This window comes from Caloenas nicobarica, chromosome 7, assembly GCF_036013445.1.
Source record: "Caloenas nicobarica isolate bCalNic1 chromosome 7, bCalNic1.hap1, whole genome shotgun sequence".
Lineage (NCBI taxonomy): Eukaryota > Metazoa > Chordata > Aves > Columbiformes > Columbidae > Caloenas > Caloenas nicobarica.
In genome coordinates this window covers 3,476,930-3,504,620 of record NC_088251.1, presented here as the reverse complement: position 1 = coordinate 3,504,620, position 27,691 = coordinate 3,476,930, and the positions used below count along the sequence as shown (strand labels likewise).

Sequence of the window (27,691 nt, the reverse complement as noted above, 5' to 3'; positions counted from 1 at the left end):
GCCTTCTGTTAGTATAAATATGCAAAAGAATTTTAGCTTGCTTTACAAAGCAAACAAGGCTTATGCAACTGCACTTTCTGTCTCCAAGATCTCATAATTTTCAAATCTTCAATTTTCAATCAACTTGGAGTGAAACAAAGAATTTCAAAGATAACTAGGATCATCTAAGTTCCATAAAGACCAATGGCAAGACCGATAAGTATCTCAGTAACGAAAGGCAGTGACTGGCTCAGTATATATATATGTGTATGTGTGTGTGTGTGTGTGTGTGTGTGTGTGTGTGTATATCTATACATATATATAATCTAGGAGGATGATGACAGGCAGCCAGCATTTGTACTTCCTGACCTGTCACAAACTGTACTGTCTTTCGTGGCATGAAGATCATAATCTAAGAAGAAAATAAGAAACATTATGATTTTTTGGGGTACTATTCAAGGCACCATTTGCTTGCTTAGCCCATCACAGGTAAGCCTTTGCCAAATTTGGTGCACAAGCATAGGCCAGTACACTACAATTCCTGATCACCCCACACTCTGAGTCGTCCCATCACCAAGTGGTCGCAGGTTTCATGGAGGTCACAGTCATTCATCATGTCTGCAAAACCCATCAATAAGTCATAATGGTTCATTCCCTTACCTAAGCTACTTAACGGGGCAATCACACAGAATCACAGAATGTCAGGGATTGGAAGGGATCTCAAAAGATCATCCAGTCCAATCCCTCTGCTGGAGCAGGAACACCCAGATGAGGTTACACAGGAAGGTGTCCAGGCAGGTTGGAATGTCTGCAGAGAAGGAGACTCCACAACCTTCCTGGGCAGCCTGGGCCAGGCTCTGGCACCCTCACTGAGAAGAAGTTTCTTCTTAAATTTAAGTGGAACCTCCTGTGTTCTAGTTTGTACCCATTGCCCCTTGTCCTACCATTGGTTGTCACTGAGAAGAGCCTGGCTCCATCCTCCTGACACTCACCCTTCACATGTTTATAAACATTAATGAGGTCACCCCTCAGTCTCCTCTTCTCCAAGCTCAAGAGTCCCAGCCCCCTCAGCCTTTCCTCATACAGGAGATGCTCCACTCCCTTCATCATCTTCGTTGCTCTGCAAATCATCTTCGCTGCCAGTCCTTCCTCAGGACAGGGCTGGGACAACCCAGTCAGCCGAGATCCAGAGCTCTGGGCCTGCTCAGCAGCCCCCACCACACAGGAATGCACCATGAGGCAGCACCTCACTCTGCTGCTGCGGTACAGAGCGGCGTGGTAGGACCAGCTGGTGGTGGTGGTGGTGGTGGTGGTGGTGGTGCAGCCCCACCGCAACCACTCGCTTCAGTCCAGCACGTCTGGGGAGCTGAAAGCCCCCCAAGAGAGTCAAATCAACACCAGCCCCAGCTGCCAACACCCGCCATGGCGGCCCGTGCCGCCTCTCTCCTCACGCCTCGGCCCCACCCCGCCCGCGAGCCCCGCCCTCACTCTCCTATTGGCCAGAGCCCGCCTTCACCTCCTGGGACTTCTCGGGAAATCTCGCGAGAGTTGGCTGCTCGCGGCCTGACGCACCTCCCGGCCTGACGCACCTCCCGGCCGGCAGTGGGCGCTGACAGCGGCCTGGTGTTCCCGGCCCCCGCCTGAGGGAGCGTCCCGGGCCGGCCCCCGCCTCAGCGTCCCGGGCGGGCACGGAGGGCGGGCGGAACATGGACGAGCTGTGCGCTGCGGGAGCTGCCGCCCCTGTGAGGGGCGAGGCGGAGGAGCCCAAGCAGGTAACGGCGGTGAGGGGGGGACGCGACCTTCCCCGCGGTGCCCTATAACCGCGGCTGAGGGAGGTGGCGGGGTTGCGGGGGGTCCCGGCGGTGCCGCCGCTGCTCCCCCCTCCCCAGCCCGGCCCGTGTGAGGCGGTGGGCGGGCGCGGGGCTGTAAACACAGCCCAGAGTCATGTTTTAAGTCACCTCATAGCGCCGCAGCCGCTTTCCTGTTCGGCCAGTAAGGGAGCCCTGCTGCCAGTGCAGTAGGGAGCGTAGTAATTATGATTAAGCTCTAATTGTCAGCAGTGTTTTTGTTGTTATGCTTAAGTGCCGTGTGCTGCGTTGCGTTTACATAAATAGTGTCCTGTGGTTCTGTTTTTCCCTTGACACGTATGGGTTCAAAGCTCTGAAGTGTGGCAGCTGTGTGTACTTGAAAAAAAATATGCAATCTTAAGGCTTATTTGTTGAGGCAGAAACGTGTTTAGCTTTAATGTTGGTGTTTGCTAGTGAACACTTCCTTTCACAAACTTTTGCAGCATTAATGTGAATTTTATTTTAGTTTTGGCCTTTCTAAGTAATTTTACATTCTATGAGGAGTTGCCCTTAATAACACTTGGGCCTTATAAAGTGCAGCATACACTTGATGCAAGTGTTGGAATTGGTAATTGAAATACCCATGGACACAGGCAGAAGAAACTTAGAAGCCAATGCAGGACTTCAGTCACTTAGCATTAAAATCACAGAGCTCATCATAGAGCAAGTCTGATAGTTTTAATTGCTATTATTTTATAAATGAAAGACTAATTTCTCTTTGAAAACCAGGGGTCGGTTTTGTTTCTTGGAGGCAACGAAGTGAAAAGCAGCGCTGTGGTGAAATATTCGTCTGCCCCACCGCAAGCGGCGTTTGCCCGTCTTCAGGAGAAAACGGACTTGAAACTTCCACCTGCCAACTGGTTACGGGAGAGCGCTAAGCTGGGACCAGCAGGTACAACCATTCTTGGCAACAACAAAAAAAGTAAACCATTTTCAAGGTAAATAACAGCAGGCTCTATTTTTTTTTCCAAGCCTTTAAGAATAATTCTAGCAGTGAACTTGGACCCTATGTAATTCTTAGTATAAAGTACAGACTTTACCATGGCAACTTGCTGGTTATTTTTCTTAACCATTCTCCCATTGCTTTTTCATCCTTAGTTCTTGCCTGTGTGCTATAATCTTGTCACCTTTATAAATGATTAATGATGCCGGTAATGCTGCTGATTATTATTATTTTTAAGTGCATGTTGACACCTTTCCTGAGACAGTCAAACTGACTTCATGTTCTTCCCTGGTTGGCTCTTGTTGGTTGGCCAAAATGAAGTGAGACTGGTTCAGCCAGCCCTTCTGCTTTTGATAACAGGGGGAAAGGGAACAAATGTGGTTCCCCTTGAAAGTTACGGAGCCAATTTATAGCTCAGCTGGATCTTTAGAGACTGGACCCTGCTAACTGATGGCAAAAGAAATTTCATGGTCATGTCAAGAGTGAACACAGAAGGTGCAATAAGGGGCAAACCCAAAAAGCAGTGTTACCTTTCGGTGTAGATGTTTGTTAAATATTTGGATGAGTTGAGTTCAGATTGTCTATGAATAGGAGACTTAAATCCTGTGCTGAACAAGCAAATTCACACTAAGTCAACTAGTTAGTGAAATTTAACAGTTTGTGGAGGGTCTGTGTTTAAGTCCTCATAATCTGTTTTAGGAGAAGTAAATTTTTGAGCAGGGTAACAGGGCTTTATGAACTTTTCCTGTTTATTTTAAATATTGTGTGTGTTTGTCAAATAGAGGCTCGCAGTTTTATCTTTCTGTCTCTTGTGTCAGTGTTAAAAAACCAATAATGAACATATAATTTTCGATGCTTACACATCATGTATTTGGTTGGGTTGTACTCATATGTGGTTTAATTTGAAAGAATGATTTGTACATCAAAATATTCTAGTTTAAATACCTGTAATTTAGAGAGGCCTTAATGAGGATGGGTAAAGATACAAGGATGTGCTTGTTGAAACCTGTAAGCCAATTCAGAAAACATAAATAAGGAGTTAAACTAAATGATGGCTGTTCAAATGAAATAATTTAATTTGCTTAATGCCTTCAAGATAAACTCTTTGAAAAATAACCTTCCTTTTTAGTAAAAAAAAAAAAAGTTCAGTTTCTCTAATTTCCCATAGCTTTCTTAAAAACGCTTTAAATATCTCTGATTTTCCTGGTTTCAACAAAACTTAAACTACCTTTTAGAATGTCTTGAAATTGGATCTAAGCACTTCCAGTGATACCTTTTGGAAAACTTGTAGAATGTCAAAATAATTTTGTTAATTAACTTTAGATTTCATTACACCTGGTAATATTTAGCTAGACTCATTGTTTTGATGAAGAAAAAGCTTTCAAAGCATTAACAAGCTTTGGAGAAAAAACAGGTCTCTAATGTCACACTGCATTTGTCTTAACTTGTAATCTTTTCTAAATAGCTTTGGGATGGCGTATGACTTCATTGACTCAGTTGGAAATGATGTAGATGTTGTGTCTGATTCAGAGGTATGTGTAACTTTTAAAGTTCCATCATCCAAACTCTTCTGTTTTATAAACCTTATTTTAAGATAGTGGCATGGCTTCTGTTATCTTTGTGTCCTTTGAAAAGTAAAGATCCCCTAAGGAAACACAAATGGATCACTTAACTTTTGATGGTCATTTAAGGGAGATCACTGAATAGGAAATGTAGAGAGAAAATCATATTTCCTGTGGATTTCTACGAATAATCTTAAGCAAAAATATGCTGTTTAGTGAATTCAGCACACCAGTCTTGCCATGTAGTTGCTTATTCTATTTTCCTCTGTTTTTCATCAGCTTTTTTGGTGCTGGTAATGTCTGCAGATGAGACTATTCAGAAGAGGAAACATACATACACATTTACTGTCTCTTGGTTGATGTTTGACAGGTTTTTATTCAGACTTAGATCTCTGTCCAGATTCCTCTGGATCTCTGACAAGCTGTTGGTATTCCCGTGGTGAATATGATAAAGCTTTTAAATTCCGAACCAGCCACTTGCATTTTTGATGGTAGCTGGTTGTGGTGATCCAAAGAGAGATCGTGTTTAAACCATGTATGTGGTTTATACTGACTGATTGGTCTCTGACACTGTCATTTGTGTTCTCTAACCTCAGCAAATACAATTTCTTGTGGAATGGCCCTCTTAAAATCACTGGCACTATGAGGTTTTGTTTGCCTGCCCATGCCTCTCCAATGTTAATAGTGTATTCTTTGCTTACAGTTTCCTAGGGATTGTCTTACAATGCAGTATAATTGTATTGAATTTTCTCTCTGTTCTTTTTTATCCTGCAAGAATATTAAAAAACTTCTGAAGATACCTTACAGCAAGTCCCACGTGAGCATGGCAGTGCATCGCATTGGGAGGACGCTTTTGTTGGATGAGCTGGATATTCAAGAACTCTTCATGAGATCATCTCAGGTTAACCATTTGGATTTTGTTATGTATGTCCTATGGTCAAAATGCATTATTTTGAGAGTAGTGTAGCCAGCAAGAAAGCATATATATAGCAAAATTCCTGAGTATCATATGCGAGTACAAAAGGTGCTCTGTTCTGCAGCAGTCGTTTTACCCATCTGCATCTGATGCCCTATATTTGTGGTATTGTAGGATTAAAATTCCATGTCGTACTTTCCTATAATTACTTCAGTATTGCTATACTATTTTATTAATTTTATTATTAATAAGTACTTTATACTGTGTAACCTCTTAGCCATGTATCTGACTTTCCAATGAAGTCAACTTTTCAGTAAGAACATAACTTTTTCTAGAAGATACTTTTTCAATAAGTGACCAATCCAAGACTTTAGCTATGAAGTTATTTTCTGGGTTTATTTTGTTGTTGTGGATGAGTATTTGTAAGTTAAAAAGGCACTTGGCTTACTTTGCAGGTGCTTCTTGATATTAATTTCATATTTATGATATTGCCTAGACAGGGGACTGGACATGGCTGAAAGAGTTTTATCAAAGGCTGATTGATCAGAAGTGGCAACGAAAAAAGAAGAGTAAAGAACATTGGTACCAGAAGGCTATACTTTCTAAATTTTTGTATTACAGGTAACTTTATGTCTGCATGCATCTTAAGTTCTGCACCACTTACTTTTGCATGGTTTCTTGTCTTGAAGTAAATGTTAAAATTCCATTATGATCTGTATTATTTACTGGTTTATCCTTATACAGAGGAAATTGAGGGATGAGATTAGGAAATAACATGTAAATGTTTTAACAGAAATCAAAGTATTTTAAAGTAAAATTAAAGATTTAAAGAATAAACAGCCTGTCTTAATTATCTGCATATCTCAATATTTCTGGGTGTGAGGGAAGAACAACTTGAAATACTCATGGTAAATTATGACACCTGCTGTAATTTTGTAAAAGTTTGAGCAATGAACAGCTTGTCAATATAGCAATCTTTTAGCGTATTAGCAAAGTCATTCTTTGATAATAGCGCATCAAATACAACAATTCTAAAAGGGATTCTGTTTGCATAGTGTCGACTGAATTTTTTAATGTTGCTTTGTCAGCATTAATGGTGATGGAGCTGCTCAGCCTGTTCCTACCACTTCAAAACAGCACCAGGAGGGTCCTGTTTCAGGTGAGAGTGATGAAGCAGGAAGGGCCTCCTGGCCAGCTCCTTTTGAAATGCCGTCTTCGTTATCTGAAGATCCAGGTGCCTCGAACCAGGTTGGTGTATATAGCGGTTTCAATGGCACCTTAGTTTTTGTAGGGACGTATATATTGAAAAGTTTTCAAAGGTGCTCCTGCAGTACTCTTTGCTGAAATAAATGAAATCAGGCATTGAAAGAACTTGGCAGTGTGTGTGGTTTAGCTTATGCCAGTGTTTCAGAGCTCCAAATTTCAGAATTCTTTTTTTGGTCACTTTATCTATGTATTTTTGAGAAACAGAACATTTGGTTAGGAGCAGTCATCAATGACTTTACCTAAAAGTAGGAGAACCTGGTATTCAGAAGGTGTGTATGGAAGCTTAAGGTTTTGGCCTTTCTTTTTAAATCTATTATTAAAATGAACCTGTTGTGACTCTGAATTTATTAGGTGAAGAGGAAAATGAAGATCTATAAAATATTTGCAAAACAGTTAAGCAACATTTATAAATATAATACTTGCTATGAGATTACACAAGTGGAAGGGGAAGATGTTTATAGTAATTATGCAACAAGCTATAATTAGTATTAGGCCCTAATCCAGGGTTTCAGTCTGTGGCTAAGCTTGTTTCTGAAAACTGTTAATTCCTGTGGTTTTTGAGTAATACAATACAGGACTTGATTAAATTTTTGAGTGGTTGAAAGATCTATTGTATTCTGTCTACATTAATTTAATAATGATGCTGTAGTTATGCTGAGGCAGTATTACCCACTGGTATGCCAAATGACCTGCTCAGCTAACTTGTGAAGGCTCTAAGCTACATTATCCGTAAAATTGTAAGTGCATGTGTTGTGGTGTTCGTAATATTCTAAAGTGGAGAAATATTTCCGTACTTGACAGATTTTAGAAAAAGGGCTACTTCTGTCATTTACCTTCTTGAGGAAATATTGCCTAGTACAGCAGACCTCTTATCATAAAAGAGCTGTTGTACATTTGTAGTGTCATTTTCTTTAACTTACAAATAAGACATCAGGACAGAGGTTTTTCTTCTGGAGACTGATAATCTGGTACTGACCATGGGGTAATAAAGAGCTTCTATAAAAAATTCTTGATTTCTTTTGAAAGCCTCTGAGAATATAAAGTACAAGAATTTGGTACTAGCTGTAAAAAAAAAAAAAAAAAAAAAAAGTATTCTAGTCACTGACTAGAGGCTTTTCGTAGTTTAATACATATTTATTAAAAGATGTTAGAGGTAAAGGTTTTTCCCTTATATGCTTTTGTTGTTCAGATTTTTTTAAATGGCCTAACTTTACCTCAGCAGGAGAATCACTCCTTATCCTCGTGCTTTTCACAGGGAAATGTGCCTCTTGAACCCTCATATATAGTGGGGCATGTGGCCTCAGCCCCCAAAGAACAAAACCTGACTACTTTGTTCAATGACGGGGAAAACAGTCAGGTATGCTATATGTGAAATTTGAGCTCAAACACTGAACCCCCAATTTAATTAAACAGCTGAAAATTTCGTCTAAATTGGAACCAAGAGAAAAACTAAGCCCACTGTAGAAGTAGCTTTTGTGGCATCTGCTATCTCAGTCTTTTAAGTTAATGTGAATGCATAGTGTAGTTCCTTATGTGCTGTCTTTTATTTGCCGCTTTTGCTTCTTGCTTTCTCATAGTTCTGCAGAATGTTGTAGAGAACGTGTTTCAGAACAGTGATTTATAGACCAATTTTTTTCTCTTGATGAAGGGACTTAAAAATGACTTTGTTCGAAATATCTTGTGGACCTTTGAAGATATCCACATGTTAGTAGGATCAAATATGCCGATATTTGGAGGTGGGAGATACCCTGCTGTGAGCTTGCGTCTCAGGTGAGTTTTGAAGTTAATGAGATTTATATGCCAGCCTTCACTGGCTTTTTATAATATTTCTCTTACGGGGATTTTGAATTTCAATAACTGCTAGTTGACCACTTCCTAAGTACTTAAAACTCATGACTGTAGTAGTTCTAAGTTCTGACTGTCCTACTTTTCACTAATACTTTATCTTGATCACTTGATTACTGTTTCTTCTGTTCCTGCCTACATGTAGGCAAAGAATGAACAAAAACTTGAAAGTCACTTGATGTATTTGTCATCTTTTTAAGACACATGTGGGAACCAACAGTACCTTGCTTTGCAAGGGATTTTGGAAGGTCTGGGAGAAGGCTTGAACTGTAATGAGTTGCAGCTAATACTGCTATTCCTTTAGAACTTGTTAAGTACTTGTTGTCTTGGTAATAGTGAGACATCTGAAGCTTGTTAAAGTTTCAGTATGTGTGGGCAAAAATTCAAAACTGCTCAGGGCACGTGAGTGTATTTGGAGAGATCAGAACATCTGTTTTTGTTTGATATAATTCCTCGTTTGCCTCTTTAAATAGAACAGTTCACAAATAATTGTTTTAGTCTCCATCCACTCTCAGGTGAATTAAATCTAAATCCCATTAGTAAACATCCCTAATATTTTCTGAAGAGTAAATAAAGACTTAAATAACACTAGAAATATTTGTTTTCAGGGATAACAACAAGCCAATAAATGTGCTAACAGGAATTGACTATTGGTTGGACAACTTAATATGCAATGTACCAGAGCTTGTGATGTGCTTTCACGTTAATGGAATTGTTCAGGTAAGTCTGGCACTTTGCGTTATGCCCAGTTCATCTGTTCTTCAGCTTCTGAAATTGCTCCAGTAGTAACAGATGTCTTTGTAATCTTATTGTTCTGACAAAAAGATTACAAAAATCCTTTATTGCAGAATGAGAAACATGTACACAGCTAGCAAGAGTCAGCCAAAAATAACGTGTTTTTTTTTCCTCCCTTCCATGTGTGCAAGATTACTGCTTCCCCCGATGGATGAATGAAGGAAAAAATAGAAAAATGTAGCAGCAGAAATACATCGGTTTCTTGAAATATATCAGTTTCTTGCATCTTAAAATCTGCAGTGTTCATGTGCCAAGACAGATGCTTTTTAAACCTTTATTTGTATTTACTATTCTACAGTAGACCACACATACCAGCTGAGTTTCTGTTGGAACTGGTAGCATATGGTTGCTTACTAGGCTGACAGGGTTTCACTTAAGTAATAGTTAGATGTTGCACATTTGTTTTTTCAGCTCTTTTCTCCTTAACCATGTTTGTCATAGAAGTAAGTCTTTAAAACTTGTAATCAAGATGTGCTGGCTTTTAAAGTAAATCTTGGAAATTAACTCCATTTATCATGACACTGTATTGTAATAGCAGCCTTTGTTTCTTTTAGCAGTTGGTAGAGACACTGATCTATAGATTTTTTGGGGGGGATAGGTGGCAGAAAACCCTCCTAACCTTGAGTTTTAACATATATTCCTTGCAGAAATATGAAATGATTAAGACTGAAGATATTCCCAATTTGGAAAACTCGAATTTTTCTACCAAAGTGATAAAAGATATTGCTCAAAATATCTTATCGTTTTTGAAATCAAATTGCACCAAAGAAGGACATACTTATTGGTTATTTAAGGGTAAGTAGATTAACATAAATCTTTTCAAATTGATCTAAATGTCATGTTGATTAATGAAAGGTCTTATCTTTCAGCAAGCGGGAGTGATATAGTAAAGCTCTATGACCTGACCACCCTTTGTGAAGAGACGGAAGACAAATACCAAAATCCTTTCACGATGCCAGTGGCAATTCTTCTATACAAGTGAGTTTTTATAATTTTTGTTGCAGTACTTGGTTCCTGGTGCAGTTGTGTTTGTTAAGAATACAGACTAAAAATTATGATGACATGAAGATGCATTAAATGAAAAATCTTCTTTTACACATAAGCTTGGTAAGCCTTGGTCCTACTAAATCAAAAGAGACTTTCTTATTTTCACCGTTTCTCCATGTAAACTACGCTGTTGCTGAGTAAATCTTGACCCATCATAAAGTTTGGGAGCTCTATGTTTGCAGAAGTATTGTTTAAAGCTTTTTTTTTTCTTCTAGCACCAAAAATTATCCAGGGATTTCCTATTTTGTTTAACTTTCTTTTAGAGTTGCTTGCAATATGATGCTGAAGAAAAACCAGAACAAAAAACACTATGGCACTATCAGAACATTGCTCCTTAATTGTCTTAAGTTACTGGACAATGGCAGACATCCTCAAGTAAGAATTACATGTTCTCTTATAGCTTCGTGTAAATATAATGGAAATGTTGTCATCATAATGCACCCAGCTATATTTTGTGTGGTACTTCTGCCTCCTTCTGCAAGGGAGAAAATTTGAATTATTTATAAACTGAGAAATTGATATGTGTTTAAAGGAACCCCAGACTTTATTGAATTAGTAGCCTTCCCTGACTCTCATTGCTGCATGGGTCTCTGTCCTGCTCTAAAAAGGAGCTGGTTGTTGTGTTTGCTCTTTTGCTCTCACAAAACAAGAGCTGAAGACTTTGTAAGATGTGGTGTGGGGGCGTAAAACCAAACATGTGCAAACTTGATTGCAGGGGCTTAATGCACATACACAGAAGGTTGATATGATGCTTTCTCCAGCCATTTGCTTTTTAAATATTAATAAAATTCAGTGCTTGAAAATGTGGTTATACAGTGTGTATGTGTACCGGCTGTATTTAAAGGTTATCAAATACCTACTTGCATGTACTATTTATTCCTTATTCTAAGACAAATTATGTTGATGTTGCTTCTCAAAAGAAAAAAATAACTTGAAAACAAATCACTAATGTTTTTTCTCTTATTTAAAAAGATTATTGCTTCAGCAAACTACATGTTATCAGAACTTTTTCAGTTGGATGAACCCAAAAAAGAAGACAGTACAGACTTCCCTATAAATGGAAATTCTGATGAAAGTTACAGTGAGGAAGAGGAAGAAATGCCAGACAGTGATGAAAATGGTTCTTACAGTAACAGTTCTGATCCACCAGATGACAATAAAGCAGTGGCAATAATCAAATCTGTTGGAGAGTTATCAGTACCAGAAAAATACAAGTCTGTTCATCGAATACGTGTAAGTGAGGCTGTGGAATTTTTTTAAGGGTTTTCATGAAAGCTTCAGTTGATGTAGCAAAGCTATTGAAATTCAGTTACGTCTTAGTTTTGTCCTAAGGTATTGCCATGTGTTTGTTTCAGGCTAACTGAAGCATGACCTACTTATAAAATTTGAGGTCTTTAAGTTTTACAGTATAGCAGGTTTAAAGTATAGTTTAATCGTCTTGCAGTTTTCCTTGATGGTGTGATTCTGCATAGCTAGCTGCAGAAAATTATTTCTGTCACAGCAGCAGAGAAAATACTGTCAACTGTGGCCATGCGTAAGAGCTGTAGGTGACCACAAGTTTGTGGGGATACCCAGGCTGTCTTAGTACTTTTTTCTGGTTGGTTGGTTTGTTTGAGTGTTTTGTTGTTTTAATTTTGATTGTGTGTTTTGTTTTGGTTTTTCATTTGTGTTGGTTGGTTGGTTTGTTTGTTTTTTCCCCTGGGAGCATCAGCTGCTTTGGATCCACAGTGTTAATCTTTGATTTTCCTCTTTGATTTGTCTTTCCAAGGTAATTGGTCAGAATACAGCAGAATTTTGGCTGTAGTTAATTTTGAAAAAGAGATGAAGTTTTGCTCTGCACATGTGTACATATTTTATCTGAGGGGACAGCTGGGTTTGTAACCATAGTATTCCTGAAACTTCATTGACATACATGTGCTTCATAAAGGAATGGACAGAAGTGTAACACTGCTACCTTCGTTGTACCTTCTGTGCCTTATTATTGTAACAAAATAGAGGAACACAAGAAACTGGGAAGATCAGTGAAGAAATTGTTTCTGCTGGTGTTTTACTTGTCTTGCCTGTACAGGGGTATGATTATGAAGTGACTGTCGTTGGTCAAAATCTAAACCTATTTTTCTAATGTCTGTGCTGAGCAGCAAAGAACAAGATGTCCTAAAATACTTTGTAGCTCTTATTGCTCTCTTAATTACTTAGACTTCACGGTCCATCAGCTAAAACCACGGCTTGTACAAGTGCAGAAACACTACATTTCCACTCTTATTTCCCTTTCTCCTTTGCCTCAGAAGAAAACAAAAATTCAAACTTTGAGGCACTGAGTTGTTCAAAGGTGACAAAAGCGCAGCTTTGATATAAAGGCTGAAGGAAAAAAAAAATCTGTGTATTATTGAGTCTCCTTATCTTCCTGGGTCTGCAGTGCAGACCATCAGCTTTTGTAGTTACTGTTACGGAACAGAGTCATCTCTTTTTGTGTTTTCTTTGGGGTTGCCAGGAGAGACCACGTGTAGATGACCAGGTATATGAATTGCTCACTGAGATGAAGGAAAGAAATACCATCACATATCTTAGTGCAGAGCTCAAACATTCTATTTGCATCTTCTAGCCAGTAATTTTGACATTTTCTATGCTGAACATTTATTCTTTTCCTATTCCTTCTCTCCCAATGAAGCCCAGTTGTGCATTTCCTGTCTGCCATGGCACTGAGGAGCGCTGCAGGCTGGTGCTCAATTACGTCCTGGAGGTAAGTTTACTGTCAATTTTCTAATTATGTTTCACCTTGTACCCAGTTCTTGGTGTCTTCTGTATTTGCTAAATATTGCTTTCAAGTTGAATTAAATTATTTCTTCTTTTTGCAGGGCTTGAAGTCTGTTGACAGCAGTGTTAAAAAAGAGGGTGACCTTCCTGCAGCTGACCCCAGCACACCAATCCCATTGAAATATGAAGATGAATCTACCAGTGGTGGTCCTGAGTGTCTGGAAAAACAGATGGCCTTATTTTTAGACAAAAGTAAGTTGTATTGTTGTGCAAATAAGACTTTTTCCAAACTGCTGCTTTGTTTTGGTTGTCATAACAGTGCACTTCTAAGTCACTAATTACACTATTGCATAAGCAATAGTAGTATACCAAAAATGGGAGAACAGTCTGTTCTTTTTTAAATAATTATAGGTCATTTGGGATATTTTGCATATCAAAGCATCTTTTATTAGTAAACACATAACTTTACTGCATCCCATCTACATGTGGCTTACACATGACTTCCATAAGGGCTCAGTATTTTGGGGTTTGGTATGTGGAGCAGAGTAAGCTGTGTGGATTGTTTTTAAAACAGTCTTCATTCTTTTTTTGGAACTCGGAAGTTTTGTGGAAGAACTTCCCACTTCTGGCAAGTTTTTATCCTACATTAAGCTTGCTGCTGAATTGCGTATAAAATGTTAACTAGGATTTTGTTTTTTTCTTGTACTGCTACAATTGTGGATGGAAATAGCAAATAAAGGACATTTTATTTGCTTAAATACTCGAACTCCAGAAATTTCAGACTATAGTCTGTTTATTTTATTTTTCTCTGGAGTGGCATAAAAGCGTATAGGAAAGACTATTCTGAAAATAGTTGAGTTCTCTGCAGGGCAAGGAGCCCTATAAGCATAACGCAGGAAGAAACTTGTTTTGCCTGTTTTTACAGTTCTTTATTCTTTCCTTTCTCTTCCTTTTCCCCCTTTGAAAATTCTCTAAATAACAAGTTCAGTTTTGAGTTATTCATTTAAGTGTTCTCGTGTTTCTCTTCCAATTTTATGATTGTCTCATAAACGTCAAGGACCTGGCGATGGATGTGTCCTTCCTTAGTTTATCTCAGATATGTGATCACAGAATTTAACACCTCTGTCAGAAAGTTAGTGTGTTGAGCTTGCATAAATTCTGCACAGTGCTGTTAATATGGACTGTGAGGCTAATTTTTACCAAGATCTCCTGAGAAATCTTGCCTAGGTCAGCTCAGCAAGAACACTGTGCTGATTTCAGCTCTCCTGCAGCCAGGCTCTGTCTTCAGCCTCCACAATTTGGAACCGATGAGACATTGCAGCCGCTTGCCAGCTGGCAAGGACAGTGTCCACATGTTAACTTTTTCTGTTTAGAAACAAGCGTTTCCTAGGGGATGCAGAAGATAACTATTGCACAGATCAGAAAAAAAAAAAATTGTAGTTGGTTTCTGGAGCTGTGCTGGAGTTCTTCCCTGAAGTAGCAATGCTGCTACTTGTTTAGGTCATAAGGATTGAATTCAAACTTCGAGAAAAATAGTTCAAACATAAGGGAGAAACTTCTGCTTTTCCATTATGTGGGTATATTTTCTGTGATGCACATTCTGTAGGTTCTATGTAAATGTGTATGTTTATGTACGGAAGGGATAAGTGCTCTTAATTCTTGAATTTCCAGCTTGAAGAGAGAACTTCCTCTGAATAGTATATGGCTACAGTATACATGCATTCTGTGTCTTCAACTGTGTGAGGTGTTACTGTATTAGATTGGTCTCTGTCCTGATGAAAACCTGTAGTTCTTCTAGAATGCAATAAGGATAGCGGGCTTGTAAGGCAGGCCTTGTAGGTCCACCTGTAAGCAAGAGACTTGTTTCTGTATGCAGATGTTGTCAGGACAAAATTCTGTCTTTTGGTATGGCTAAAGTCTGTTTGTTCTGGTTCCATAACCACTGTAGCATCGAAGGAGGAACCTTCATAACCTTATGCTGAGGATGTCTTGAAACTAATGTGAGGAGGACATTGGTTTTACTTGGGGGAAGGACCAGGTTATCCAGTTCTTTCTGTGCTGGGGGCTAAACGCCTAAACAGAGGCTTTCTCGTTTAGAGGTTGTTCATACAGAAATGGAGCATATATCATAAGGATTTGGTGGAGAATGTGACAAACGATGCCTGCAGTTTTTCCATTCTTTTCTACTGCTTCCTAATGGCATGGTCTTGGCCGCTGCACCCAGGTTTCAAAAGCTGTTCCAAGTATGAGAAGCTAGCCGCGTTGTCACTGTGCTCACTGTATTTGAGCATCCCACTGTGAGGTGGAGTACATGGAAAAGTTCCAAGTATTGGGTCAGTTTTGCAGATGAAAAATGTAGCGACAGACAAGTTGGCATAACTCTCCTTGCGCAGAGCTGTAATAAGGCGATTTACATTCTGTCTGTGTGCTGATGCCAGAAGTTGGACACAACTTCATATGTTATGCAGATGAGATTTACTGATGAGGTTCTGTTCCTGTTACAGTGGGCTCGTTTCAGAAGGGGAAGCATTCCAGTCAGTCAGGAATGATTCCTGGGTCGTGGCAATATAAAATGAAACTCCAGCTCATTCTGAAATCATCAAAGGCTTATTATGTCCTGTCTGATGCTGCTATGATTCTACAGAAATACGGGAGAGCATTACGATACATCAAACTGGCTTTACAATGCAATGGTAAGTTGCTGGAGTGTATTTGTCATCTGTGGCAGTGCCTGTACATACCTTTCACAATATCAAATACTTCTCTTGTGCATGATTTATCCTAGTGGCATGTGGTGACAAGTCTGACAACCACGTGTTTAGTTAAACTGAGCATCTGGGTCATTATTCAGGAGGGAATTCTGTAGTAAGAATAACTTGTGTCTCTGGTAGAAAGGTGCTCCCATTTTGATAGACTGGGAAGCTTAAGAGTGTGGATTTGGAGCTTCACAGTGCTCAGAGTTGGGAGATTTAGTCCTGCTGCCAAGACCGTGATAATATTCTGTGGTTTAAGTGCTGTTGCTGCAAGCAGATGGATTTTTTTTACCCTGGAAATACCTGGTAGTTCCCACTTCATTTCAATATATTTCTTGTTCTTAGAAATATCAAACTTGTTCATCAGCTGAATTGGATACTCCTCTAAAATGAAATGCATCTTCAAGTATTACTGAGGAAAATGAAGGAAGTAAGATCAGGCTGCTTGGAGTATTACTACAATAAGGAGAATAGCTATTTGGAAAATACCGTTAGCTTACTACTGTAGTACTGCTACTTTCCTTCAATATTTGTAGGGTTTGAGGCAGGAGGAAGCTTTTAAAGCAAGAACTCTTAACATAAAGCATCAATAACTCAAAGCCTTCTTCAGCTTTCAGTCTCTTAAAGACTTGAGAATCTAGTTTAAACTGTACCTTTTGTAAATTAATTTTTCAGGTGATATCTCAACTCGAGTTAATTTGCGGAAAGTTGTTTTTTCTTTAGTCAAATCTGAGATTAGCATTTGTAATTACCAGATTTGCTGCTCATCTTGGACAACATAGTTGCTCTTTTGAAACTGTCAGCTCTGTAGAGCAACTATGACTTCAAAATAGGTTAGTTCTTCTTAGAACATGTGTTGTCTGCATAAGGAGAATAAGTGTGACAGGTAATATAAAAACCAATTATATTGTCAGTATGTGTCAAACCTTTTGGCTTTTAATTCTTTTCCTTCCCCCATCTTATCCATGTGATTTTTTTTTTAAATTTATTTTTAAAATTTTTTTCCTAATAGATACCTACTGTTGTCTCTGCACCAGCATGCTTCCAGAAGTATTAGTATTCCTTTGTCAGTGTTTAACCCTTTGTGGCGATATCCAATTAATGCTTGCTCAGAATGCAAACAACAGAGCAGCATATCTTGAAGAATATAATTACCAGACAAAAGAAGATCAGGAAATACTACACAGTCTTCACAGAGAATCCAGGTGCCAAGGTATGATACTGATATAAGATAACTGCCATAATTCAGTTATGTGACAGACATGAGTAATGTCATTGTGCTTCTGAAAACTCTGCACCAGTATAATTTCTGGAGAAGGGTTTATTATGCTTCAGGTCTGTTTTCTTCAGGGAAAGCTCACTGTGCCTGTCATATGTAAGGAGGTTGTCAAGATACTGTGTGACATGCCTGAGGCTGTAAATAACTAAAGACAGTAATTAAGTAATGGGTAAACTGTGCTTATCTGTAGAAACTGTGGGATCATTCAGACATGGGTCTTGGTCTAGAGGAGAATGCCCAAAACAAGACCGTCGCATGTTAAGCTTGTGTGGAAATACTGTTTGACGGGCAGGCTTTGTATTTTGTTTTCTAGTGTTTGCCTGGGCTACTGACTTGTCTACAGACTTGGAATGCCAGCTTTCCGTCAGCTGTAAATGTTATGAAGCAGCTCATGAAATTTTACTTTTCAGTAACTTAAAAAACCAAAATCCAGAGCAGCGTATACAGGTACTGAAGAGGATGGGCAATATCAGGAACGAGATCGGAGTGTTTTACATGAACCAGGCTGCTGCAGTGCAGACTGAGAGAGTGGGCAAGTATTCTTCTTTTTACTTATTACTGTTTCATGGAGCTACAACTATGATCATGTTCACTCAGAGTGTGAGAAATCTTGAGTATTTCTGAGAAGACGTTTAAATAATGTAGTACGAAATACTTATCTGTAATTGATGTTGTGTAACTTTAACGTCCATTGTAAATATCCGTCCACATGAGATTACTGTGGCTTGTACACTGTACTTAATTGAGCCTAAACTCCGTTATAAAAGGGAGGGCATGTTACGTTCTTGATGTCTTTGGTTTAGCCCAGCATGAACAAGCATAAGGTTAATTTAAATGTAAGAACAGTTTCAGTGAAGTCAGTCTATGTATTTTTTGGTAAGTAAATCATTGGAGGCTTTGCTTCTGGTTTGTTGGGTTTTGGGGATTTTTTTTTTTTTTTTTTTTTTTTTGTGGAAATGGAGGTTGCTTAAGCTGCCTTGTAGCATAAGGTGTTTGGTGGGTTTTTGCTTTCAAAAACAAAACCCCACCAAACACCTTATGCTACAAGACAGCCTAAGCAACCTCCAAATGCTTTATCTACAAGTAAAAGTTACATAAACTAGAACAATTTAGATGCTGGTGGTTCAGTGTTAACGGCTCTAGTTTACACTCAGAGTTTCCTGTGACCTTTGTCCAAAAAATATTTGAAGGATTTTGAGTTGGACTTTTAATTTTGTAATTTTTCATCATCTTCATGTTTTCACAGAACTGCTATTTAGCTGAAGTGAAGCTCAAATACTGCATTTCACTTGTCTGTAAAATTGACTTTTTACTTGTTTCATACAGTAAGTTTATAGAAGTAACTGCAGTGCCCTGAATGTTACTGGGGGTGGGCGGAATCTGTATTTTATGTTAATTTCTGCTGGTTTTTTTCTGTGTCATGTTATCAATCCTTTTGAAAGTGTAGTATATGTAAGAGTGCACTTTAGGTAGTAAGATTTTTTCCACATTTGAGGTTTTCTTAGGAGTATTTTCCACGAATTGGGTCTTCAGAATCATTTACCACCCTTAAATTCTAGAAGGTGGTTGATGAGACAAATAACAATGGAAATATTTGTTAAGTATCTTTCAAGAATTTGAATGAGCCTTGTGTCTTAACCCTAGTGAGTAAAACTGTATCGACAACAGAGCAGCAGCTCTGGAAGAAAAGCTTCTCTTGCTTTGAAGAAGGAATTCAGAATTTTGAGTCAATTGACGACGCAACCAATGCTGCTCTCCTGCTCTGCAACACGGGCCGACTGATGCGAATTTGTGCTCAAGCACACTGTGCAACTGAGGGGGACTTCAAAAGAGAGTTTTCCCCAGAAGAGGCCCTTTATTATAATAAGGTAACATCATGCTATTTTTAGAATGGCCCAGACCCTAATATGCCTTTTGCTGTAGAATACTTGTAAGTATCTTGGTAAAAATGTCTAAGTCTTGATGCAAAAACTTGGGATACCTCTCCTGCTTTCATATTATCCTGATCCTCACTGTGCAGGCTTCAGTATTGTTGAGGTTTGATTCCATTGCTCTGATACGTGAAGTTCTGTGGCGTTCAGATCTTGATGTTTAACAGACTGCAATACCACACACAAGGGAGACAGATGCACAGTCATGATTAAAGTTATGACCAAAATGTGTGTAAGGAAAATACTGAAGAAGGCCCAGGCATTATTTTGGAATTCTTCCTTGAAAATGAGTAGAGGAAAATTAATTTCTAGTTGCTATAAGCTTCAGCAGTAACCATGTACATGTGTTATTTTATAATCCGTAGGCTATTGACTACTACCTGAAGGCATTACGATCGCTCGGTCAGAGAGACGTGCATCCAGCTGTCTGGGATTCTGTGAACTGGGAGCTGTCTACTACCTATTTCACCATGGCGACTCTCCAGCAGGATTACGCTCCACTGTCTCGAAAGGCTCAGGAGCAGGTAAGGAAGAGCTTTTGTGGCAACATCTGGTAAAATAAGCTACTGTCTTCCTGAGAAACTAAACAGCGAGCAAAATCGATATTGGAAAAACTCGTAAACCTTCAGTAGATTGAAGAACTTTCGTGAAGGGGTTCTTGCAAACTATAAAACATTTAGTCATTTGTATTAAGGTTTTGCTTAATGAAAAGGTAGTGCCACAAAGAGAGATTTAACCCTTACACTTGCACATAGTGGTGTTCTAGTTTCAAAGCAGTCACACCACATCTTTTTGTTTTGTCTTGTAGATAGAGAAGGAAGTCAGTGAAGCCATGATGAAGTCCTTGAAATACTGTGATGTTGATACCGTGTCTGCCCGACAGCCTCTCTGCCAGTATCGAGCTGCAACCATCCACCACAGGCTGGCTTCCATGTACCACAGCTGCCTGAGAAACCAGGTATTCGTCCAAACTGGTCTGGTTTTCTGTATGGGTTCCATACTTACCATGCCCAATGTGTGTGGGGATTGATGTTTATCCTTCTACCTATAGTTGGGATGTAGTTATTTAAATGCTTTAACCAAAGAAATGTGAGGTGGTTTACTTGCAAATCATTGTGAAATCTTACTTTTAAGAGCAGTCTGTCCTTTATAGAGCATATTGAGCTTTATGGTTCTGTCTCCTCTTAGTGCTTCCATGCTCTCGTAACAGAAGTCAAGGGTGACAAATATTTCCTTGGGTTTGGTTTTGTGTCCAAGCCACTCTTCTGACATTAAGCAGGCAGCCTTTTGCTAGAACATCAGCATATGGCTTATTAAAGACCTTAGTGTGGACTTACATGTCATCTTCTGATATTTTTTTTTTCCAAATTATTATTCTTCATGGTGTGAATTTGTTAACATCAGCTATGAAATTACGATAGCTTCAAAGGCAGCAGGCTGGTGATGTATTCTAGAAATGTACAGACATTTAGATGAACCACTGTGAAATGAGCTGGAGAACAATTGTGTAGTCCATAGCATTTTTTTCTAACAGTTGCCTCATGACCATACAAATTGTGATTTACTCTGTACCCTTCTTTGAGCGCAGGTTGGTGATGAACACTTGAGGAAACAACACCGTGTACTTGCTGATCTTCATTACAGTAAAGCAGTGCGGCTCTTCCAGCTCCTGAAGGATGCGCCCTGCGAGTTCCTTCGTGTGCAGCTGGAAAGAGTGGCGTTCGCAGAGTTCCAGATGACGAGTAAGCCGAGCTCCGTCTTACTACAACAGCTTTCTAAACTACCTTTAGCTATTTAATTTCATTTGTAGATGACTTTATATATGAGAGCAGCAGTAATGTGCTTCTCAGAACAGAATTATCTTCAAGAGAGAAGAGATTTTTATCTTACTGGTTTTTAGTTGACTAGGACAGTATGCTCTTTTCTCGTGAGAATTCCTGAAATCTATGGGTGGAAGAAAAAGTGTAATCTGTAACGTAAGCCATTTGTGTTCTTGATTGTTACTACTTTTTCTTTAGGTCAGAACAGCAGTGCTGGGAAATTAAAGACTTTGTTTGGGGCCCTAGATATAATGGCGAAAACCACACGTGCATTCCAGCTCATCAGAAAGGAGCTTCTGGCAGAAAGCGAACAGGTAAACCAAAGTCAAGTGGTGGGATTATCTGCTCCGTTGCATATTTGCGTTCACAGAAAGCTGGCAATTAAGGTGTTGGTTGCTTTTCAGCAGAGCTGGTTGCTTAAATAGTGCGGACAGGGTTTGAATCTGTTGCAGGTCACTTCTAGTCTTTAGGTGGAAGTGGATTTAAAAAAAAAAAAAAAAAAAACCAAAAAAAACCAAAAACCACGCTAATCTTGAGACTACATGTCTCTAAGTGGTCTCAAAGTTCCACCTCCTTCATGCAGCACTGTAGTAATTGGGTATGGATTTTTTTTGAACTATAAGTTTCTCCAATACTCCCCTACCTCTTTACTTCTGTCATTTTTTTTGATGTGCTGATCTCTGGAGAGAAACCTTCCCCCCACGATGTAACTTCGGTAAAGTGTTTTGTATAACACCACTGAAGTTGACAGAGTTTTTCAGAAATAGTTTGACATTCTGAATTGCTCTGCAGAGATGGATTAAAACATGTTTGTGTACGGACATATATTGACTCAGAATGAGTGAATGGTGCTCTGTGCAACTCTGTTATCCCTTAAAAGTCATCCTTAGGAACTTAAGAATGTATTTACAGCATAAATATGAATTCTCCCTATGTAGTACATTTAATATTGAAATACTAATATGTGGAAGGTATTTGTAGCTAGTGTTAATAGATTCCCAATGCCTAAATCAATAACGAGTCGCTGTATTTCCTGATGTCTTCATCCCTTACTGACAATTTGAGGCAACAGATTGAGTATTAAAGTCCATAGTTTCCTGATATTTTTATAAGTAAGTATTACTATATATATGTATAACATAGGCAGTTGGCATAACTTGTGCGCAGTGTTGATGTGAGCTAGTTACCAAAGCCTCATAAACAGGGTGTCATAGCAATTGTGATGTTAGTGCTGTGCCTGTAAAGGCTGAGCTTAACCTGCAGGTATGGTTGTCTGACCTAACTGAGGTGTGTTTTAATAGTGGAGTTGAGTGAAATAGGTTTTCTTTTTATCTTCTTGCAGATGAACAAGGATAAAAGTAATGCTGACAGTATGTCACCTAATGATTCCTCTACTGGCCTTAACAAAGAAGAAGTATTGAAACTGCTTGGTATTTTTGAGTCCAGAATGTCGTTCCTTCTCCTCCAATCCATTAAATTGTTAACTTCAACAAAGAAAAAGATTGGGTAAGTTGAAACTTAATATGCATGTGTAGGTGTGATTCTCCCTACGAAGTATGTACTGTTGAGCATGCACAAACGTGTGATATTTGTTTATGGCGGCGACTCTTCTGTGTGGAGAAGGAGCTGAGATAATGCCTTAACCATCTGAATTTTGAACAGTTTCTGTGATTTTGTGCGTAATTAAGGGAGTGACCAAGAAACTTCTTTACTGATTGTGTCTGGGCAGCTTTTTTCTCTCAGCTTTCCTGATAGCAGTCCAGGACTGAGCCAGGACGAACCAGTCTGCCTGGATGGCTCTATTCAGATAGGAAAAGAATAGTTTATAATCGTTGTCTGAAACGCACGGTACAGTTATGAATCACTGATGCTTTATCATGCTCTGTAATATGACTTCTCCTTTAGAGGATATAAATCCAATGTCCTTCCTAGGTATAAATCCAGACACCAGGCAGTTTCACTTGCACTGCTGTAATTTTGCTGACGTACATCTCATTGTCTTCATTTTCCTTTTTAATCAAGCTCTTAGTTCAGGGAATGAGGTGTGAGTGTGTGTCCTCTGTCTTACTGACATTGGTCTGCAGCTGTGACAGCACTTGAAAGTTATTTGGGGAGAAACCGCAGTGTACTGCTGATCTTTTGATATATCTCTGAGAAAATATCTGAGTGACAGCAGAGTTGAGCAAGCAAAATACTTGAGAATAAACGCAGGCACGTCAGTAATGCTGCAAATAGAGAGGGGTGTGTGGGGAAGATGCTCGTTGGCATTAGAGCACTTTCTAACCCCTCCTGGAGTGCAGCGAAGTGATAATCTGCTGTCTTGCTGCTGGGATTCAGAAGCAGCGTGGCTTCTCCTTTTTGTGTTGTTGGCATTAGGTGTGGCAGTGTAACCCCTTACACCACTCTTGTCTCTGCTTGTTTGCGTTTCAACATGTGTAGTGTTGCTTTTGGGATCCAAAAAATAACTTTTATTCCCTCAGCGGCAAACGTGTTTGATTGCAGAAGCACCAGCAGCAACCTTGCTGGTCCTCATGTCATATAAAGTTAATTTAGGAAAGTGTGGTACTATTCTAGTACTTCTAGAGAATTCTTCTGTTGTGGGAAGTTGTGTCAATAGTTTTCAGATCGAAGCTCCGCTGATGCAAGTGTGATTTTGCTGAAACTAAACTGTGAAATGAATTCATTCTGTGCAGTAACTTGTCTGCTGATGGTAGGAGGCAGGTGAACAAAAAATATGAGACAAGGGGAAGACGTGCTTTCTCAACAGTGCATTAGGTGTGCTGTTCAATGCTTTCCCTCTTTAAAAACGAGCTTCCACAAGATGGCAATCTGGATATGTGGATGCAGAGGATTAAAGTGTCATTGATGTGTAACCAAGGAGATGGTCCCAAGTAACGGAGTCAGTTGGTTTAGTTCTATTATCCTGTTATGTGGGTAAGTGTTGTAAAGCAAAAAACTTTATTTTTTGCTTTGTGGCTTTTCCTCTTCCATTTACTTTCTCACCCTTGTCTCTCTCAAATGAGGTTTTGTACTGACGATTCCATATAGGGCACATGTTACAGTTTTAATTGGAATACTGTGAAATGGGAGAGTTGCTGTAGCGTGTTAAACTTTTAAACAATGGTGGACTGAGGCTACGCTTAGAATTACCTTTCACTTAACGTCTCTGCTACCTTGTGTGCTCCTTGAGGACATTTCTGCTGAGTAGGAGGAGAACATCTGCCTTCTGGTTTAATAATAGGCTGAAAAGGGAAGAAACTGGAGCTCACAAGTGCTGTTTCAGGGTCTCAGCTGCACTTTGGCAGAGAAGAGGAGAACATGTGGTAAAATTCACGTTTGATAGTGAAACTCGCAGACTGGCAATAAAACTGGATGAAATCAGTTTTACCCTCTAGAAGTAGAAGGCAGAAGCGTAACAGAACTTGGCTACGTAAATTGGAGGAAAGAAGTAATTGCAAGTAATACTTTGTTCTGGGAATTCTTGTAACTTATCCTGGAAATACCTTGCATTTCAGTGGCTTTTTATTGACAATCTGTTCTATTTAATAAATGAACCTGTCTGATTTCTGCCAAGTGTTATGAATTTAATTTGCTTCACCACTTCTTGGTAATTCCCAAAGCATTTGCAACTAAAATGACGGCTCCTTGCACACATACGCACTTAATTTAGTTATCATGTTAATGGCAGCATTTTTTATTCTTCATTTTTCTAGTTTGGGTCACTTATTTGTTAGTCTTGCTCATCAAATGTAGCAGAGCAGGATGGGAAAGAGGAGGGTGACAGCGCTGAAGCAGAAGACCAGCACGCGTGCAATAAGTGATTTACAATATTTGTCAGACGGATAAAATCGGTGGGAGCTCAGACTGCAGACCGGCGAAGAGGAAAAAGCTCTTTTGCGCAGAGATCTTGAGCCTGGAACAGTCTCTATCTGGAGGGAAATACTGTAGATGTACGGAACTGAGAGAAGGATCTTGGGCTTCAGGCTTGGATGGAGAAATGATGCCCAAAAGTGTTCTAGAGGGGAGAGGTAACGGCAGGGGAGCAAACCGGTCGTGTCTCCTGGTGTTCAGGTGTCTGTCTGTGTTTGGCATCATCAGACTGGGTACTAACTTAGACAAAAGTACGGAGTTTTGGCACAGAGACCCGGATTCAGAGGGTTTACGATGTGACTTGGGATTAGAATTTAATAAAATGGCCAGACTGGAGGTGAACAAAACTTGGAACACCTTGTCCCTCCTGCAGTGTGAACAGAGGCTCTGTCTGCTGGGAAACGGTAGGAAAATGGAGCGAAGGAAATGAGAGACTCGAAGCAAAACACCAGCTGTGTGATTTGACATTATTATATTTAATAATTGTTTTGATAATCTGCAGAATAAAATCTTGTGGTCAGGTTAATAGTCTGTAATACCTGTTTTCTTTTTAGGGGCATTAATGAAGAAGACGTTGTTCTTCAAACAAACAAGCAAGTTTACTCGCTGCTGTTGCGTGCAACTGCTAACAAAAGTCTGACTCTGCTCGAACGAATAGAGGTAATCTTAAATTTGCTGGAACAGCTGACTCGCAATAACGAAGCTAATAATGGAGGAACTCAGTGACCGAAATGCTGCAGAACAGCAGAATCAGTGCCTTGCTGCGCATGGGATCCCTGGGATTTTTTCCCATGTGATATTTGTATTTATTGAAGGTGATAATATCACCTACATTGTTCCACCGTTCGTCTGGGAAAAAACAGGAATTCCTTTGTATCCCGTGAGAATGGCTCAGTTAGTAGCATTTCTTTGTTTGAAATGCCAAATGGGGGTTCTGGATATAAAGTTAACAGGTTTTTTTAATGTTGGAGAAATTAATGATTTTTCTCTTACAGGCTTTGCAGTGATATAAATGTTTTGCATAAAAATGTAATCTCACAGTTGCTTTGGTTTGCTAATTAATGAAATGTACTTTGTAAGTGAGGCTTCGTTGGAACACTAGAACACAACCGAAGTTGTACGAGGGACTTTCTGTTGAATACGTGGCCACATGGACACACTACTTGTAGTAGAGTTACTGTCCTGCACAAAACTCTGTGCCTTTCTCGCTTTGATGCAAGACTCTTGCAAACAGTAGCCATCACTGGGATTTCGTTTACCCCAGAAAGGGAATGGTTTTAGCTGTTTTGGATTGATCAAGAATAGTATTATTATCTTTTTCAGACTTGAAACTGTGAATAAATGAGAGCATATTTTTAAAATAAAAATTTATTTATTAAATATAAACTCACAAATTGGTCTGCCTCGTTTTCATTGGTTATGACTGCTACAATGCTCATCAGAGAAGCAAAGTGATCAACAGAATTCAACTATTTGAAAGGCAGCAAGGGCTGGGGAAAAAAAATCTGTAAAATCAGGCCTAACAAATGAGCGCAGTCTTAAACTCAGCATGCGAGGACTCTGTTTTTTGGAAATATGTATTATTTAAAGATGTTTTCAAAAATATCAGATATCTAAATGTTTTTCTACAAATAAATGTGGTTCATTGTTGTACTAAACACCATTTATTTAAAGGTAGTGACAGTTTTTACGTGTTTGTGTGCATATTTTTAAAAAATCTTTCTATACTTAGATGTAAGTAGTGAATTAACTATTTAAGCTGCTTGTTTTGAGGAGATGATTCTTACTCGCAGGGTGAGATACAGAACGACGCTCTTTTGGATGGGGCATGTTTTCACCTAGAAAACCCCAGTTTGTAGAAATGTCTGTCCTGACAATTTAAACCTGGTTTTACAAGTGCATCCTTAGATCTGCCTTCAGAAGAAACGGGATCTTTCTGATGCACCAGAGAGCATGGGCGCACCTGAAAGCAGCGCAAGCGCCTTGTGAAAGGATGAAAGACAAGAGGCAGCGTACGCGTCTGTTCTCTTGCTGCTGATTTGGAATGACAGATTTGAAGAAAAGGAATTTGGGGGCTTAAAGTTGTGTCTCCTTCTGCCCTCCAGCCGGAGACATCCCCGACACCCCCTCCCTTCTGGTGAGGTCAGAGCTGCAGAAAATGGAACAGGCAGTTTCTGATGTGAGATGCCAAACGTTGCTCTTGAAAGAGTTATTAGCGAGAAGCCTGGCGATGGTGAGGTGTAGGAGAAATACACTCATGACAAATCTCTCTTTTGGAGGCGAGGAGGTGAGGGTGACTAAGCACATCTGCTGGGATCAGTAACAGCGGCTCACGTGCTGAGAATAGAGAACACTTGAGAGATCGGAGTGCTGCTGGCAGATTCCTGCTGGAAAGGGGACGTTGCAGCCAAAACCCGTTAACTGGATCTGATTTAGCTGTTTTATGCAAGAGGTCAGCGCCTGCACTGCTGCAGCCTTTGCTTTGTGCAAGAGGGACAGTCTAGAAGGTCTGTCCCAAAGAAAATGGCACTAGAGCATAATCTCTGGTCCTCCTGGGTGCCTAAATGGGCTTTTTTAGAAGGGATTTTTGCCTGTGTGAGTGCATTTCAGTGGCACTGCGCTGCACAGCTCTGTGCTGAAAGGCGCTGCTTGGCCAGAGGAAACCTGAGGTACCAGGTGCGGTTTAGGGAGGAAGAGGAAGGGACACAGGGGTGGTAGGGGCAGGAAACAACATTACGGAGATTCTTCTGCAATTAAAAAAACCAAAACTGCTGTAGAGCAGCATTTGTGTGCAGGGAACAGGCTCGTGCAGTGCTCTAAGGGCAGGGTGGTAGCAGGTAAAATAACCAAGGGCCCATCCCATAGAATATAGTATGGAACTGCTAAAAAGATGAATTCCTCAGCCTGGGGGAAATTGGGTGGTAACTGGGATCAGGGAGTGGCTGTTGCAGCTGTGGGAGGGTTGCTTGGATAAAATCAAGCCAGGCCTGTCCAGCGGTTGATCTGGCTGCAAAGGGATAAAAAGCCATTAAATTACTGCAATTTTACTCCCTTTTCTCTTTGTATTGAAATATGTTGCTAAAT

General features: G+C 39.6%; 1 protein-coding gene across 2 annotated transcripts; it reads left to right on the top strand.

Moving 5' to 3' along the window:
* The first annotated feature begins 1,629 nt into the window (after positions 1 to 1,629).
* Positions 1,630 to 25,951, top strand: EDRF1 (erythroid differentiation regulatory factor 1). 2 transcript variants are annotated; one of them, XM_065638725.1, is made up of 25 exons: positions 1,630 to 1,751; positions 2,556 to 2,764; positions 4,235 to 4,301; positions 5,107 to 5,232; positions 5,744 to 5,868; positions 6,336 to 6,495; positions 7,769 to 7,870; positions 8,162 to 8,283; positions 8,967 to 9,078; positions 9,801 to 9,948; positions 10,023 to 10,131; positions 10,464 to 10,575; positions 11,173 to 11,433; positions 12,869 to 12,940; positions 13,056 to 13,206; positions 15,459 to 15,647; positions 16,720 to 16,920; positions 17,300 to 17,518; positions 18,631 to 18,854; positions 19,283 to 19,441; positions 19,726 to 19,875; positions 20,506 to 20,659; positions 20,936 to 21,051; positions 22,080 to 22,243; positions 25,162 to 25,951. In XM_065638725.1, the coding sequence occupies exons 1-25, from the start codon at positions 1,686 to 1,688 to the stop codon at positions 25,331 to 25,333; spliced, it is 3,690 nt and encodes a 1,229-aa protein (XP_065494797.1). In that variant the 5' UTR covers positions 1,630 to 1,685; the 3' UTR covers positions 25,334 to 25,951. The 2 variants fall into 2 exon arrangements, with proteins under 2 accessions (XP_065494797.1, XP_065494798.1); XM_065638726.1 differs by lacking the exon at positions 7,769 to 7,870.
* The last annotated feature ends 1,740 nt before the right edge of the window (positions 25,952 to 27,691 follow it).

Excerpts from the sequence above, each read along its gene's own strand:
- EDRF1 (XM_065638725.1), top strand. The coding sequence starts at position 1,686 with ATGGACGAGCTGTGCGCTGCGGGAGCTGCCGCCCCTGTGAGGGGCGAG. Across the intron at positions 13,207-15,458 it reads GGCCTTATTTTTAGACAAAA|TGGGCTCGTTTCAGAAGGGG; the intron begins GTAAGTTGTATT and ends TTCCTGTTACAG. Across the intron at positions 15,648-16,719 it reads ACTGGCTTTACAATGCAATG|ATACCTACTGTTGTCTCTGC; the intron begins GTAAGTTGCTGG and ends TTTTCCTAATAG.